General features: G+C 48.6%; 7 protein-coding genes across 7 annotated transcripts; 4 read left to right on the top strand and 3 right to left on the bottom strand.

Moving 5' to 3' along the window:
* Window positions 1-390: 390 nt before the first annotated feature.
* LACBIDRAFT_299815 (uncharacterized protein) lies at window positions 391-2767 on the bottom strand (the record flags this gene model as incomplete). Its single annotated transcript, XM_001882519.1, has 9 exons — window positions 391-1019; window positions 1071-1190; window positions 1242-1425; window positions 1481-1669; window positions 1724-1881; window positions 1939-1966; window positions 2029-2232; window positions 2287-2429; window positions 2485-2767. The coding sequence occupies 9 exons, from the start codon at window positions 2765-2767 to the stop codon at window positions 391-393; spliced, it is 1938 nt and encodes a 645-aa protein (XP_001882554.1).
* Window positions 2768-4304: 1537 nt separating this feature from the next.
* LACBIDRAFT_328630 (uncharacterized protein) lies at window positions 4305-5589 on the bottom strand (the record flags this gene model as incomplete). Its single annotated transcript, XM_001882518.1, has 4 exons — window positions 4305-4394; window positions 4645-4708; window positions 5229-5388; window positions 5514-5589. 4 exons carry the CDS (start codon window positions 5587-5589, stop codon window positions 4305-4307), a joined length of 390 nt encoding a protein of 129 aa, XP_001882553.1.
* A 723-nt stretch (window positions 5590-6312) lies between these two features.
* Window positions 6313-6881, top strand: LACBIDRAFT_294621 (uncharacterized protein; the record flags this gene model as incomplete). The annotated part of the gene is made up of 2 exons (XM_001882675.1): window positions 6313-6647; window positions 6732-6881. 2 exons carry the CDS (start codon window positions 6313-6315, stop codon window positions 6793-6795), a joined length of 399 nt encoding a protein of 132 aa, XP_001882710.1. The 3' UTR covers window positions 6796-6881.
* A 347-nt stretch (window positions 6882-7228) lies between these two features.
* On the bottom strand, window positions 7229-8131 carry LACBIDRAFT_152667 (uncharacterized protein; the record flags this gene model as incomplete). The annotated part of the gene is made up of 2 exons (XM_001882517.1): window positions 7229-7309; window positions 7334-8131. Coding segments are annotated over 2 exons (879 nt in total), but the record flags the coding sequence as incomplete, so codon positions are not given.
* Window positions 8132-9102: 971 nt separating this feature from the next.
* LACBIDRAFT_299811 (uncharacterized protein) lies at window positions 9103-10908 on the top strand (the record flags this gene model as incomplete). Its single annotated transcript, XM_001882674.1, has 7 exons — window positions 9103-9204; window positions 9258-9560; window positions 9614-9859; window positions 9910-10089; window positions 10137-10205; window positions 10252-10467; window positions 10531-10908. 7 exons carry the CDS (start codon window positions 9103-9105, stop codon window positions 10906-10908), a joined length of 1494 nt encoding a protein of 497 aa, XP_001882709.1.
* A 2956-nt stretch (window positions 10909-13864) lies between these two features.
* On the top strand, window positions 13865-14259 carry LACBIDRAFT_299810 (uncharacterized protein; the record flags this gene model as incomplete). The annotated part of the gene is made up of 3 exons (XM_001882673.1): window positions 13865-14009; window positions 14080-14153; window positions 14209-14259. 3 exons carry the CDS (start codon window positions 13865-13867, stop codon window positions 14257-14259), a joined length of 270 nt encoding a protein of 89 aa, XP_001882708.1.
* Window positions 14260-14403: 144 nt separating this feature from the next.
* Window positions 14404-14754, top strand: LACBIDRAFT_299809 (uncharacterized protein; the record flags this gene model as incomplete). Its single annotated transcript, XM_001882672.1, has 2 exons — window positions 14404-14486; window positions 14557-14754. The coding sequence occupies 2 exons, from the start codon at window positions 14404-14406 to the stop codon at window positions 14633-14635; spliced, it is 162 nt and encodes a 53-aa protein (XP_001882707.1). The 3' UTR covers window positions 14636-14754.
* Between the last annotated feature and the right edge of the window lie 202 nt (window positions 14755-14956).

Raw genomic sequence — 14956 nt, 5'->3', positions numbered from 1 at the left:
TCTTAGATGTCCTGGGAATGTACTAGAAACATATCTTTGCCCTAGCATTTGCAATGGGATTCGGCAAGTCCTCGAGACGATATGCCAAAAAAGACGGCTTCCCAAGCTTGGGCAACAAGTTGTTCATCCGCCAATGTCTGTTGGGCCACTGAATAGGCTGGCGTAGATGTGAAATATGGTATGGAAAGAACCACGAGAAGAGGGATGGATGAGGACGAAGTTGTTCTGAATGAATACCAAGGCACAGAGTCATCGCGGTGGCGAGTCAAACTGCGATTCACTGCAGATTCCAGATGTACCTCATCAAGCTAAAAGTTCGGAAGGAAGATGACATTGGTCCCTAATACGTTAGACCTGTCAGACGCGCATGCACGAACTGCATACAGCCCCTCACCTACCCCCCTTCATCTCAACCTCCCTCACGTTCCTCAGACCCGTGCTCCAAGCCCCCAACTCCTTTTCCAGGTCCACAATGGCGGTCCTAACCAGAGTCCCCAACTCTCCTCCTCCACTCACAGCTCCAAACCCAACCATCACCTCCCCTCTCGTCCTCACCAACGTGTCATATGCCAACTTCAGCCGAGCTGGCCCTGAAGGAGGGTACACCGCCGCTTGAGGCATCCCAGACGAGGATGGTGTGTCTTGACCAGCTTGAACAACGTGCTTAGGCGCGGGTTCGTCGACGCTGAGAAGCTTGCCAAGCTCAGCAAGTGCAACGCCCCTCACAGGGTGCCCGTGTACCAGGATCTGACAGAGCCCTGTGCTGGAACGCGTAGCGGCTCTGATAGCTTCGTCTAGCTCCTCTTGCGCTCGAGCTGGTGTGGCCTCAGCTTGAACTTGCGGGGATTGTATCTCTTCATCTGAGCCGGCAGCGGACAGGGGCGAAGAGCCCAGGTTGGCGATGAGGAAAGAGGTGTGTAGCCTCGAAAGGCCGAGGAGGGGGTGAGAAGCTGGGACAAGGCCAGCGGAGATCAGAATGGGTATGAGGTTCGTTGTGAGTTGCAAAGCTTTCGCTGGGTCTGTAAAACTCATCAAGATAGGGAGCTACCAGATCGAGCAGAAGAGCAAACCTGAAAACTGCACTTTCTCAGCTTTGTCTAACCCTTCTTGACCAACCCGTAGCGCGTCCAAAACAGCGTCGGTATCTTTGACCGGCGCTTTACATTTTTCGCATCGTGTCAGGCTGTTTCCTGCGGCGACGACTGTCAGCTCACGTTAAAAGATTGTAACAAGCCACCAACCCTCCGTGGGCACCCTACATACCCCGCCACATTTCTTTGGGCACCACATCGCTTCTCTCCAGTCAACAGAGCTCGTTGGCGGGGGTGAGCACAAGGGACATTCGCAGACGAAGTGGTACGTCTCCTTCAGAGCTTGCTGTCTCAATCCCGTGGGCAGTGTGGTGTCAATATAGGCAGTAAGAATCTGAAACACTTTATTAACAGGGTTATCGCTGAGCCTGGAAAGAAGCAAAACACACCTCCTCATCTGGACCGATGTACTTGAGTGCAACAACTTGCATAAGGGGCTCACCCTCCTTCGCCGAGCGGGGAAACACGACCGCTGCGTTGGGATCGCAAGAATGGTTTATCAGTGCCACAGAGGGGGATACACAGGCTCCAAGCGGGGCTAGGGTCGGAGATGTGATCGTAAAAGTATTAGTGGTGAACTGAGAGGTCAAGTAAGAACGTACTCGTGAGGCAGACAGAAAAGAAAAACATACCCGAGAGATTAGGTCCACTAGATCAGACGTATTCTGCATACCGAAAGCTGCGAGCTCTTCTAGAGATGAGAGGCCCAGATAGCGAACCAGGGAATGGGCCAGAAACGTATGGAGCTGTGAGTCTCGAGCATTTGGGTCTTTTGACAACGATGTCCGGTCTTATCGTGGGGAGTAATTATCAAAGGTCCTGATGAGGTGCAAGGAGGGGGACCCACGAGATTGCATAGCGTCAATTTCCCTAGCCTAAAGTCACAAAGGTGGTAAGCATTCAAACAATTGAGCTAACCAGCGCAAAACCGGCATACCCAGATACTAGCGTCACCCATCTTTTGTCTTCTCCAGAGAATCCGAGCCAGACATCGGATAGCATCGTTGGGAACGCGAGGCAGCGGAGGCGATGAATCCGAGAGAGACGAAGAGGGTTCGGCCGCGGCGGACCGATTGGAAACCCATCTCTGCAAAGCGACACATTCCTGTTTGTGAAAGATCCAATCTGCCGATTGACACTTCTGGGAGCTCAAGTTAGTGATAGAGTAGAGAACAGCTCCGTATTTGAGACCTACTGAATCGCAATAGTGCACAACTTTGCAGATGGTACATCTCTTTAACGGCTCAGAACCAGGACCAAAGCAGTTCGAGCAGTAATCTTCCAAGTGTTGAATTGAAAGGGCTGCGACGTTGGGTTTTACAGAAAGAAGAACGTCGCCTAGCGTTGTAATGTGGGTAAATAGAAATTCACGGAAACCCCCAAAAAAACTCGCCAGGCTTCCGGAGAAACTTGTTGAACACCCCTCGGTACCTTCCCTTCTCGTCGTTCGTTACTCTTACTTCTAGTGCTGAGTTCAAAGACCTATAAAGTTCGCCCATTTCGACAACTGTTGTCACCGCCTGCGATGTTTCTGCGTCAAAGATTTTTGTAGGGGAATCTGTGGTTGGAACGACGTCCGATGAACTCGACGCTACAGATCCAGGTGACTTTGACCCAACGTACGACTTTGTTTCTCGCAATTTTCGTGCTGCCTTTAGCTTAGAGAACTCCGACATCGTCGTAGATTGGTCGTAGAGTGCATAGGAATAGCAAATTTACTTACATAATTAGTTGTTTGGCAGTGACATATCATCACAAACAAGCTTATCGCAACTTGGCCCACACAATCATCACAGATGGCGCCCCGCAATATATTCAGTATCCCAGAGATATCCCGACTCATTCTTGATCACTTTGCCGTACCCGAAAAAAGTTTCGCCTTGGAGCGGCAAAGAAGGACTACACTTTTTGCCGTTGCCTCTTGCACCAAAATTGTTTCATCTCAAGCCTTGGACTTCTTATGGAGAGATATGACCTCCATTTTGCCGCTTTTCAAGGTCATACCAAGTTTTGGTTTACCCCCCGGTTCCGAGAACAGGAAATACGTCAGTTCTCTCTTTTATTAATCCAAGCAACCCCAATAACCTGGTCTATCTAGACCTTCCTAAACGTTATCAAGCATGATCACTGGCTAAGATTTGGAAGCTATGCATGTCGGATTCGAAGGCTATCAGGGATCACAGACAAGTCTTTGGACAATGTCCATGATTTCGTTTACCTACGCATAGCGCAGTATCTTTGCGGACGTCCCCTCCTTCACCAACTTTCATCCCTATCAGTCACATCATGCCTTCAAATCCTACCCATCTTTCTTTCTCCGACTTTACTCAAAGTAGAAATTCTTGGAGGTAACAGCATCCCAGAAGCAGCGTTACTCCAGAGCATTTTCGATGGGTGCCCTGCCATCCAGAACTTCACGTATTGTGGTTCTCTATCGGAGCAATCGTACCAAATTTTGAAATATGCCTCGTCTCTGCGTCGCCTCAGCATTCGTCAACATGAACCCTGTATCTTTCAATTAGAACCTATCGCATCGATGGATTCACTACAGGAGCTCTCACTCTCACTCTGGAAAGCTTCCGCGTTTCCCCTTCCAGCGGATATGCAAACATTCGGGGATTTACAATCTCTGACTCTCGAAGTACCCTCGAATGTGGTCCTTTCATTTTTCAAGGCCTGCTTCTTCGACTCTCTCCGAATCCTGGTCCTTTCCCTTCAGACAGAGAGCCACCGAGGGTCATTGGAAGTATGGCGGGAGATAGTGAGCAGTGTCGGACAGTGGGGCAATAAGTTGTGCGAAATCTCGTTCTCACACCTAGTTCGAAAAGAACATAGCACACAAGTCACGGGTATCTCGTACTTGAAGCCACTTCTTGACAAGTGTCGGCTTCGAAAACTCGTAGTGGACAACGACCTAGCATCACTTTGGTCCGACAGCGATATCCTGCATATGATCTCAGTTTGGCCTGATCTTCAAATACTGCGCTTGGTTGGATACGTGCGCACTGCTAACAATAACGGGCGATTCGCTACCGTGGAAGCCCTAAAACATATTGCAAAGGGCCTACCTCAATTACAAAGACTAGAAATGCCCATAGACCTATCCAATCTCTCGCTTTATACACCATGTATTCGTGCATCGCACAACCTCAATTACCTGCACGTTGGCGGCATCATTGCAGGTCGGGACCCGATACCCATCGCCCATCATCTTCATGCGGTCTTCCCGACGTTATCGCTCTCCTTTCCCCAACGTATGGCCGCCAATGATTGCCGACGGAGCCTTGAGAGGTTATTGTACCTCTGCCAAAACGCACATTAGGATGCAGACAACCTGTTAGGATCGTTAAAAAAGCGCCTATTTCCCTCTATTTTGAATTTAACTCGTCTCTCTTGTCGCTCGACGCTTGACTTGGTCGCTTTTCAGTTACGACACTGCACCGTTATTTGTGACAGCCCCAGTCATCTCCGTATCTGATAGTTCAATGGCAACAAACTCGTAGCAGATTGCAGAGAGACGACAACTTTACGAATCAATTATCTACAATTTCACCGGTTCTGCTAGCTTTTGAGCAAGCAGGACCAGGACGGGCGCTTCATGTGGCACAACATCGGTTCTTCAATTGCATACATAAGTTCTTTTTGGGCGATTAGAAATACGCATGGAAGCTTGTATAACTGACCTAGGCAAGGCAGCTCAAAATCTGTGCCAGTTTCCGCGAGCGCGTTAGCATAGATCTTTCGACGGCGAGTTAGAACTGTCGACGTGAAAAATGCAGTGAAACTGCCCGTTTGCCTTGACTATTCAATTTTTGGTATGATCAGCGTTCTCTTTTCCTCAATAATCATAATAAGAATAGGCCAGAAAAAGTCCTATTGAGAGTAGAGTGATAAATAGATGTGTGTATGTAATTGAAAGCCAAAAAAAGCCCAACGTACCGCAAAATTGAGGCATCCAAATCCTCCTACTTAGCCCACCGTCTTTAATTCCGCAGGCTTTCCCCCCTCCAGAACCTCAGCAACCCACTTTTTTAAAAAACCATCTCTCCCTTCCTACCCTCGTCCTGCTTCTCCACCACTCACCCTTAACTTCAAGCCGCGGATCGACCTCCGCCCCAGTCCGTTGGTCCAACTTACCCATGACCGCAACTATCTCGTTCCAGCTCGTTCGGATTTGATGGCGTAAAGGCGTATCTCGCCCTCACAAATCTGGGGGACAGAGGATCGAGCGGTGGCAGCTGTCCCGGAATCGCACCACCATTCGCCACCGCGCGCTCCTGTATCTCCTTGGCATCCTCTGTCATTAGTTTCATAACCGCGTAGCCAATGGTATGCCCACGATAAGTATTACGCCGTCCCAGGCCGTCCCTCATGGTCAACGGCAATATCAGTACTCTCAGGTTCAGGTATTACACCACCTACCGAACGTTCCATTCGCATCGGCAGGTTGCGCTGACCCTGGCCTTGCGGGCCTAGGCTTGGCGGGATTCCCATTCATGTCAGAGTGTGGGATTCTGGGTGCGAGGATATACCCCAGTTAAGTATAATTATCATCAATCGGGGCTACTTAAATAGTCTAACTTCGGGCCCTTCCCTGCCAATCAATTCACTTGCAGCTCCCAACAACAAGTATTATGCGAGTCCTAGGTACTTGGAGATAATAATCAAGTGTCCCCGGTGTCCTTTCAATTCAAATACGTATACATTTTTATACGCGTCAGAATAAGTACACAGACAGTAACACGTTTGTTGGTGGGAGCGAGTTGAGGCGCCCTTGATGAGCCATCATGTCATCATAGGCGCCGAAAACCTCTGACTTGGCAACATGCAGCTTACACGTTAACTGGAGGAGGTTGGGAGGAGGCAAAACATTTCTCTGTACACGAAAGCTTCCTTCACGTATTTCCCTCTACAATGTAGATCCCCTGAACAGTGCTCACCAACTTCACCCAAACGATCCGAAGCATCCAATCCTCTTGTTCTTGGAGCGGTATCTGGCGGAGTCCCGAACAATGATGTTTATAAATAGCTTATACGTACAGTGATCGAGGTATACAAGGGTATACAAACCTTTGACATACCTTTGACATACCTTTGACATAGAAAATTTAATTTGTGCTGATATATAATGGGCTGATGAAATACAAGGTCCCGTAGGTTTCTCCCTGCCTCTTTTCTTTCCCCGCGCCCCTCTGTTGTTTCTTCCGCCTGACGCTCACTCATGGCTAACAACCGCATGACTTACCTAGGAAGCGTCTTCATCGTTTTCTTTCTCCTCATGGCTCAATTGACGTTCGCGGAACCCATCCGTGTCATGCGCCGCGACGCTATGATGAATGCTCCCTCCAAGCGCGACCTGCCGGGACCCAATGCTAACATTGGTCGTGATCTGAAGACCAACGCTGCCCGCATGGCTGCTGGATTCCCTCCTCTCGCACCGAGGTATCCGTCGCCTACTCAAGGCATGTTTGGATCACAGTGGTTGGGACTGAAGGCTGATTGTCTACTCACCTATTGTAGCCCGCCGAGCTCCCAAACCATCTGGCAAGGGTGGTGGTGATTGAATCTGTAGTCCCTCGCCTTGGTAAGTTTATTCCCTTCGAGATTCATAGTCGTCAGACTGACTGATAGTTTCGACAGGACTCCCTCGTCAGGAATTGACCCTAAGTTTGAGTTAGCTATTGATATACATAGATTGAGTTGAGACGGCAATAGGGACCAATTATTGACACTTTTATGATCACCGGTTCTGTTAGCCTCAGAGCAAGGACGACCAGGACAGTTCATGCGAACCACAACAGCAGTTCTTCAATCCCAGACATAAGTTTTTTTTGAGCAGTTAAGCCAGCTCAAACCTGTGCAAGTGCACGCAGGCGTGTCGTAAATTTGGACTTTGCTGCGGACGGCGAGGTGAATCTGTCGAAGTGAAAATGCAGTAGAGAAGGGCTGCCTGTGTGCGTTGGCTCAGCATCAGCGTCCTCTTTTCCTCAGCAGCCATGATAAGAAAAGACCACAAAGGAATAGAAGTCCTATTGAGAGCAAGATGATAAATAGATGTGTGTAGGTATCCGAGCCAAGAAAAAAGCCCAACGTTACCGCGAAAACGAAACATCTAAATCCTAGTCGACCGCCTTAATCCTCCTCTCCAAAACCTCAACCCACTTTTTTGGGAACCATCCCTCCCTTCCCTCCCTCGTCCTGCCTTTCCACCACTCACCCTCAACTTCAAGCCGCGGATCGACCTCCGCCCCAGTCCGTTGGTCCATCTTCCCCATGACCGCAACTATCTCGTCCTCCTTCAACTCTAGCTCGTTCGGATTTGATGGCTTGAAGGCGTATTTCGCCCTCACGAATGTAAGAGATGCAGGATCGAGTGGCGGCAGCTGTCCTGGAAGCGCACCGCCATTCGCCACCGCGCGCTCCTGTAGCACCTTCATTAATTTCGTAACAGCGTATGGTATACCCACGACGACGAGTAGGAACAAAATTAGCGGCTTTTTGCTCGCTTTCTGCGTAGGTTTTTGCACCTGTTTCCCGTTGATAAATTCGCGGAATTCATGGTGGTTGAAACCCCCCGTTCCAGTCGGTCGACCGGTAAGCGTAGCCTTTAACCACCTTACGGCCCCATAAAGGCTTAGGACCCCGCCAAGCGCGTCGCGCAGCTTTGCAAACTGGTCTATCACACCTATCATTGCAAAGAATGATGAGTGCGTCGCCATAAATGTGGATTCGAGCATCTGCGCAACGCCAGTGAAGGTTTGCACGATAGATTGTATGAGAGTGAATGTGCTTTGTGTGGTGGCTTCGACGGTTTGTGTGAGAGAGGGCGTGCCGTCTGGGTTAAGACGCCCCATGCCCATGCCCTGCCCGTAGCCACTGTACGGACCCATGCCAGTGTATGAGTTCATCCCACCGTATGAACCCATTCCATACGAACCAATCCCCCCATATGAGCCCGCACCACCATAGGAGCCCATCCCACCGTAAGAGCCCATTCCGCCGTATGATCCCAAACCGCCCCCATAAGAAGCTCCAAAACCGCCGTACGATCCAAGACCGCCATATCCTGCGGTCCCGACTCCTGAGTAAGGAGGAGCCCCATATGAAGGGTACTGTCCCGCAACGCCCAATGATGTTGTTGGTAATGAACCGAAGGGTGCAGGCCGTTCGGGGATTTGCAATTGTGATGACGACGACGGTGAGCTCGACGTTGGGAGTTGCGGTAGCGAGCTCAATTTTGAAGATGGTCCGGCGCCGTTTGTCTCCCAAGGCTTTGGCGGTGAGGACATGGTGTGTAGTGGTGGTCAAGCTTAAGTAGAGAGCTTGGCAGTGGATTTACATTTTGTGACCCGGCAATGAATGGCCCGGTTGCAAAATCTTTTGGCCTGTGTGGCTCTGTTTACCAAGGGCTTCTGAGTAACTCCCTTTTCCGCACATGATTATCAACTCGTCTATTGTGTATCTAACGACTACTAACTACTGTGCAGCTTCTCTGATTCTTCTTTCTAGCCGATTCTCCCCAGTTTGTTTGTCAATGCGAAGGCGCCAAAACACTAGTACTCGCGAGAGATAGGTGTTTTGAAGTGAGCGACCAGCGCTTGATTCTCAACTTGCTATCTTCGCCGACTTACTGCGCGCAGTGTCCTCCCCTGCAATCCAGTCTCCATCTCAGAGTCTACAGAGAGTATGGGACTATTTGACCTCCAACTTACCTCCATGTACGTCTAGTCTGCATCAATGCGACTTTCAATATCAATCTATGTGCTCCTTCTGCAGCGGCATCACTCGGTGACCGCAGCCAGTCACAGAAATCGCTGGCTCGCCTGACTGATGACCAAGTTTTCTACCTGGCATCCGATGTAAATGAAGAAATGCTTCGCCGGAAAATGCAGACAAGTTCCGATTCTCTCTCTTATCCATCTGCGTGATGATTGATTGAGCTTTGACAGGCGCTTCAAGTCTACCAACGAGCTCGGATCTGAGCGACTTGCGGAATATTGGGCGCCAGAAGATGGCGAGCCTGCCTCTGTACCAATTTGAGAAGATGTGCTACGATATTTGCCAAGAGATATCACAACGTGGACTGATATCCACGCATTCCTCGACTGATGAGGTGAGTGACAATTCATATCTTACTTTACCTTTTTTTTTGTAACTGGGAAGTAGGGCAATGACGTCACAGAGAAGGATTATTCCGATACCCCACCAGCCCACTTTGTCTTGGTAAACGGCCCAGCGAGTGAATCAGAGGCCAGTGGCAACGACACGGACTATCACCGCGCCCAGCTTTTTAGGCCAAGAACATTATTTACACATTCCGGCGCTTCGGAGGACATTGTTGCAGATAATCCGCATGCCGCCCGAGTCTGCTCCATGTTGATGAATATTTTTGAAAACCGTTCTCGGTACAAGGTCTTTATTGGTTATCGCGATCAAGAAGCGCAAGCCATCCTCAATCTCCTACAGGCAGTCAGTATCGTACCTCAGTTTGCCAGGTACCCTATATCTCATCCTCCGCACAGTTGCTGGACTACCCTAAAATAGAACGAAAAGTTCAACGCGAACTCGTCGTCGCAATTCAGAGGCTTTCAGAAAGATCTGCACTCATACCCGAAAGTTTCACGCTTCGCGGAGTGGAAATGGAAGGTGAGTATGCAGCATCATCAGGCCGGTTTGGAGAGGTTTGGAAAGGGAGATTCCAAGACCAGCGCGTCTCCCTTAAGATTGTAAGGGCATACAGGGATTCACAGATGCACCAACTACTCAAGGTGATATCCTAAGTATCCGATTTAAGATTTTTTTTTGAAATGAGCTCAAGGCTTTTTCCCGCGAGGCTGTTCTCTGGGGACAGCTGTCACACAGCAATTTACTGCCGTTCTATGGAATATACCACCTTGAAGATACCCATCGCAGAATCTGCCTCGTCTCTCCCTGGATGGAACACGGAAATGTGAATGATTTCTTGGAAAAGGAGCCCGACTTTCCGCGAATTTATCTGGTGCGTCTGAAAGTTCATTTGTTGTCAGTATCTAAAACCGCTTCCAGATTTCGGACATCGCTGCTGGGATAGCCTACCTGCACGACAAAAACGTCGTACATGGCGACTTGAAAGGGGTAAGCGCTTCCTTGAGTATATTATTTTTTTCACTGAAGAAAATAGGCCAACATTCTGGTAAACGCATCACTAAGCGCTTGTGTTGCTGACTTTGGCCTTTCAACTATACGAGACCCTGACGTCGTACATCTGTCTACTTCCTCTGCGGGACACGGCGGTGGGACGATTCGCTGGATGGCTCCAGAACTTTTGGATCCAAATGATGAAATACACAATAGCATGGCCAGCGACATTTACGCATATGCTTGTGTCTGCTATGAGGTACCGTAATGTCTCTCCGCAGTGACCTCTGTGGGCAATAACGAGTACAACACTTTGGCGTAGATATACACAGGACACGTACCATTTTTCGAAATCCGGCGAGACCAGACCGTCATGTTCAAGATAGCAAGCGGCGAGCGACCATCGCGTCCTCCCGCGAACGACCCGGCGTTCCAAGAGAAGGGGATGACCCGCGATCTTTGGGAGCTGATGGAAGATTGCTGGGTTAGTGATCCAAGAGAGAGGCCGACCACTCAAGATATTGTGCATCGGTTGCCTCGGAAGCCTAGGAGGCGTAAGATGGCGGGCACCGCGGGGGTGCTGGTGTCGCCTTCTTCGTTTCGTGCGTCTGTGAGGGGTGATTTGGACTCACACCTTTCGGACCCCCGGGTGCTTCGCTTATTGGATATCGACACTTCGTCCTTGCTTTTGGGAAATTAGCTGGATGGTGGTGTTCGAAGCTGGGCTGAAGAACCATCTGGTTGGGTTATTACCAGGGCTACATTTAGACCTCAGTAAAGATTTAGAAGTGAGTGATGCAACCTAGCGAGCGTCCTCCCTCATCCTCTTAGATATTGGACCCTTGACCGTGTGTTTTCCTTAGGCTGTAATTTATCACGGATATCTGGGATTTTTCAGGGAAGGGACAATGTGACAGATGTAAGAAAAGTCCGATTCTTGACGGTTGGTTTCATAAAATGAGGACAGGTTTTCCTTGGCCGTGGGATGCACATACCGCTGACCAACCAAAGGTGAGTTTCCCTTTCTCTCCTACTCCATTCAAATCCTGCTTCCTGAACCGTTATTGGAGAGGGAACAAAGGTTACCCCCGAACTTGATAGGCCCCATCTTTCGGCAGGTTTTACCCGCTCGTATCTCTTACAAAATTAACCTCGATATATTCCAACCTGCGACAAGTTTTTATCAGGGCCTTCACGAACATAATCGCACTTGGTCATCCGAAGGGTGTGTTCAAAGGTGTTCAATCGTCGGCTTACCTGGAAACACAGGACCCTGGAAATTCATGTCAAATGCCTGATCCAAAAATCATTAAATTTCGCAATTTTCCTCCGGACAGAATTTCCCAAAATTCCTCCGGATATGGGATCAGACATAGGATTTTGCCAAATTTTATCCGGACATTACCTCAGGCATAGTATATGTTTGATTTTTTTTTTGGCTGCGCAGGCAAGGCTCTTGGCGCTTGAATTTCGATGTAACAATCATATCTAATCTTCCTCATCATCTGTTCCCATTTCAACGTCATTATTTTAATCCAGGGTGCAGGCACTGCAGACGTACGAAATATATTCATTTTGTCCAATTTTTATCCGGACTTAGATCAGGCCCCCCTTAGCTTAGGCAATTTTTATCCGGACATTCAACTCAGGCATTTGCCTAAATTTCTTCGATTTTCCTCCGGATAGGCCTGAGGCCTATCCGGATTTTTTTCAAAATTTCCTCCGGATATGGATCAGGCATTTGACATGAATTTCCAGGGTCCTGGAAACACGCCACTTGTGGGCGCTACGACAAGTGGATATATATATCCAGATAAAGTGCCGCCCCGGACTTCGGCCTTCGTACCCTTGAACGTTTGAACTTGACTCTTCGGCTTGGAGTTTGAAAACGTACATAACACCACTGACAGATTTTAATACTTGTGAAATACAGCCCATAAAAGTGAGTGCCATTTAATTTGTATCCAAGTTCTGGAATGAATATTGGCAGCTGAACAAAGGGAAAATTTGCAGATGTCCGGGACGCCGCCGTTATGCTCGTAAATTTGGGGTTATAAGATAAGCAAGCAACAAGCCCGACCTCAGGGCAACGGCGGAACAACAGCATATCATTCAGCGGGAAACTGCCTCATGGCTTACGTTCTAAAATTGAGTTCGTCTAATCCGTCGTTCTGTTTGTCATGGCCCTCGGCTTAATTGATACGCGTACAGCTTATTCTGCGGCAAAATTATTTCTGGACATAGACAACGCATTGTAATCCCTCCCTAATACCAGAGCGGCGCACAAAAAATTTCGAGCCCTAATTTGTTTGATAATGTGCCGAGGAAGCAGGGAATGTGTGCGCCGTCTTGGCTCCGGGCAAATTTTCTATGTAGCCGGCTGGTGGTATTCAAAATACCTCAGACGTCGTTCCCTTTGTTCAAGGACATGCAGTGTCTATGTATCAAGAAGACATTTCAAATTGAAGAGTCAATTGCTCAACGCGAATGACGAAGCTATATCCTTTCTTCTTTTCGGCGAACGCTTGTGGGAAGGATATCCCATGCGTACTGTATGAGTCAATCCACGCCCTTTCTCCGTCTGAGTTTTGAACTTCCAACTCTGCATGCAACGTTCAAGTACATATGTCTACATATGTCCGTGAACCCTCAACCAGGGCGCCTAAGGCCCAGGTGTGAACGAAGGTGCCTGTGGCACTGCGAATGGCCAAGAACCGTAACCAAAAGTCAACTGAAATATTCTATCAGATGCCCGACTTTCATTGCCGACTCGCCCACCGGTATTGGTATTATTCCCAAATGGCGCATATTATTTCTCGGGCCAGACAAGTGCTTGCGCAGCACAATGTGAGAATTTGTTAACAGAAGGTGATTAAAATGCAATAGCTCGTTGTCTATCCGTCTCCGACCGTTAGAAATTAGAGGACCTTTACAATGTCTTCACATGGTGGTGGAGGTTTCTAGAATCTACCACATAAACACATTTCCACAATTTCCATCGGAGATATACTTCCGTTATACTTCCGATCACTACATCATTGCTTATCTCGGCCTCGGGAGTTTTCCAAACGATCGGTCCCTCTGTGGCAATGACTATCCCGAGGCGCCAAGTCCCAAGTGAACACAGACCACAGCTGTAGACTGGAACAACGTTTTCTGAACGTAGTGCCACATACCTATAAGCTACTTAAAGTAGTAGGTTTCTGGATAGTCTGCCAAAATCTGGCTTTCATTCGAATCCCAACCTCAAAATTTAACTATTAAAATAGATTTGAAGCCGGATGTCCCTCCAATTCTGGGGGAACGTTAGCTAGCTGGAGTTTGGAAATTCCAACGCTGGTGGCGCGGTGGCGGCCAGTACGGCAAGCCGATGAGTCGTGAGACGTTCATACGCGAAGGCTCTTCACAACCAACAACAACAAGCACATTCCCTAATCCGGCACAAAGTCACGGTCCATTTTCAGAAGTGTGCTTGTCCTTCCTCCATCACCTTCTCCTGGACGAGCAGCAGGGGAACTCGCTGATGCGGTGATGGGACGACACAGGTGATCCCTGGAGGATCATTGATTAATTATGTCCGCCTTCACTCACTTCACCTTTTCAGTTGCCGCTTATAGGTGTTGGTTTGTCCGTATACCTGGTGTTGTATTTAAGAAATGGAGCCGCCAAAGGGAGGAAATTGTCGTACCCAGTGTCGACTCACTTTCAAAACCACATCCTCCGCACACTCACTGCCTCGATCCGAGCAACCGCCTTCAAAAATGCAGTTCACACTCATTACCTCTTTGCTCGTCGCTTGCAGTAAGTCTTTCGAAAATAATCTGAGCTCGAGCGCCCGCTTATCATATAATTTTTTTTCTCCCTCGTCTAGTGACAGTTCTTGTGTCATCTTCACCGATTCCGGTCGCAGTGGCAGTGGCAGAAGCAGAAGTGAGGGGGGTCGACGTACGTCTGCTGTTTCAATCGGTTGATGCGCTTCACGCTCACATAAAATATCTAGGTATCCGATGAAGCTATCGCTCGAGGATGTAGTGTATTTGGGTGCTTCTAAACCTCGCGACACCCATTCACTTATCGTGGCTCTGAGCCCCCGATATTCAACCGCGCCCACAAACTCAACCAAAGATTATTGGCGGCACATCCGCACACTTCACACCCACCCTCGTTGCGCTATCCCCCGATAACAGAGGCCCACATGGCGTTTGGCCGACTCTACCAAGATATCCTTATTCGTGGTCATCCACACTCACCCTCATTCTGCTTTATCAAACAAATCTCGCAAGCGCCGACGCGCTGCGTCCTGTCCTTTTTTCGTCACTGTAGCATATGCTCTTTACCGCTTTGGTAGACATCGTTCTACGCGCCTTCTGGCATCTCTTGTCGCCATAGATCTCACTTATCTTGTTTTTATTTCTCCTGCTTTCTGAGACTCTTTAGGAATTCAAATCGTCATTGTATTATAGCACTTTCGGATACTTACATCTCTCGGCTTTGGTTTACATAAATGTAACAAAAGGAAGAAGAATAAAAAGATTGAAACCTCTTCTTGGAATGATTCGTGTGATGCGGTGGAACTGGAAAAAAAGACTGCAGATCTAGAGGTATATGTCGTTCATGGCGAGTTGCTCCAGATTCTCGAGACGCAATAACAGGGGTTCCAAGGTTGACAGGAGTGTATTAGTTTTACGAAAGCGCTTCAAAAAAATGAGCCGATATCGTGTGTGAAGGGCACAGAGACGGTTTATATC

This window comes from Laccaria bicolor, genomic scaffold (assembly GCF_000143565.1).
Source record: "Laccaria bicolor S238N-H82 LACBIscaffold_17 genomic scaffold, whole genome shotgun sequence".
Classification (NCBI taxonomy): domain Eukaryota; kingdom Fungi; phylum Basidiomycota; class Agaricomycetes; order Agaricales; family Hydnangiaceae; genus Laccaria; species Laccaria bicolor.
Note: the sequence above shows the minus strand (reverse complement) of the source record. Positions and strands in the feature narration are given on the sequence as shown.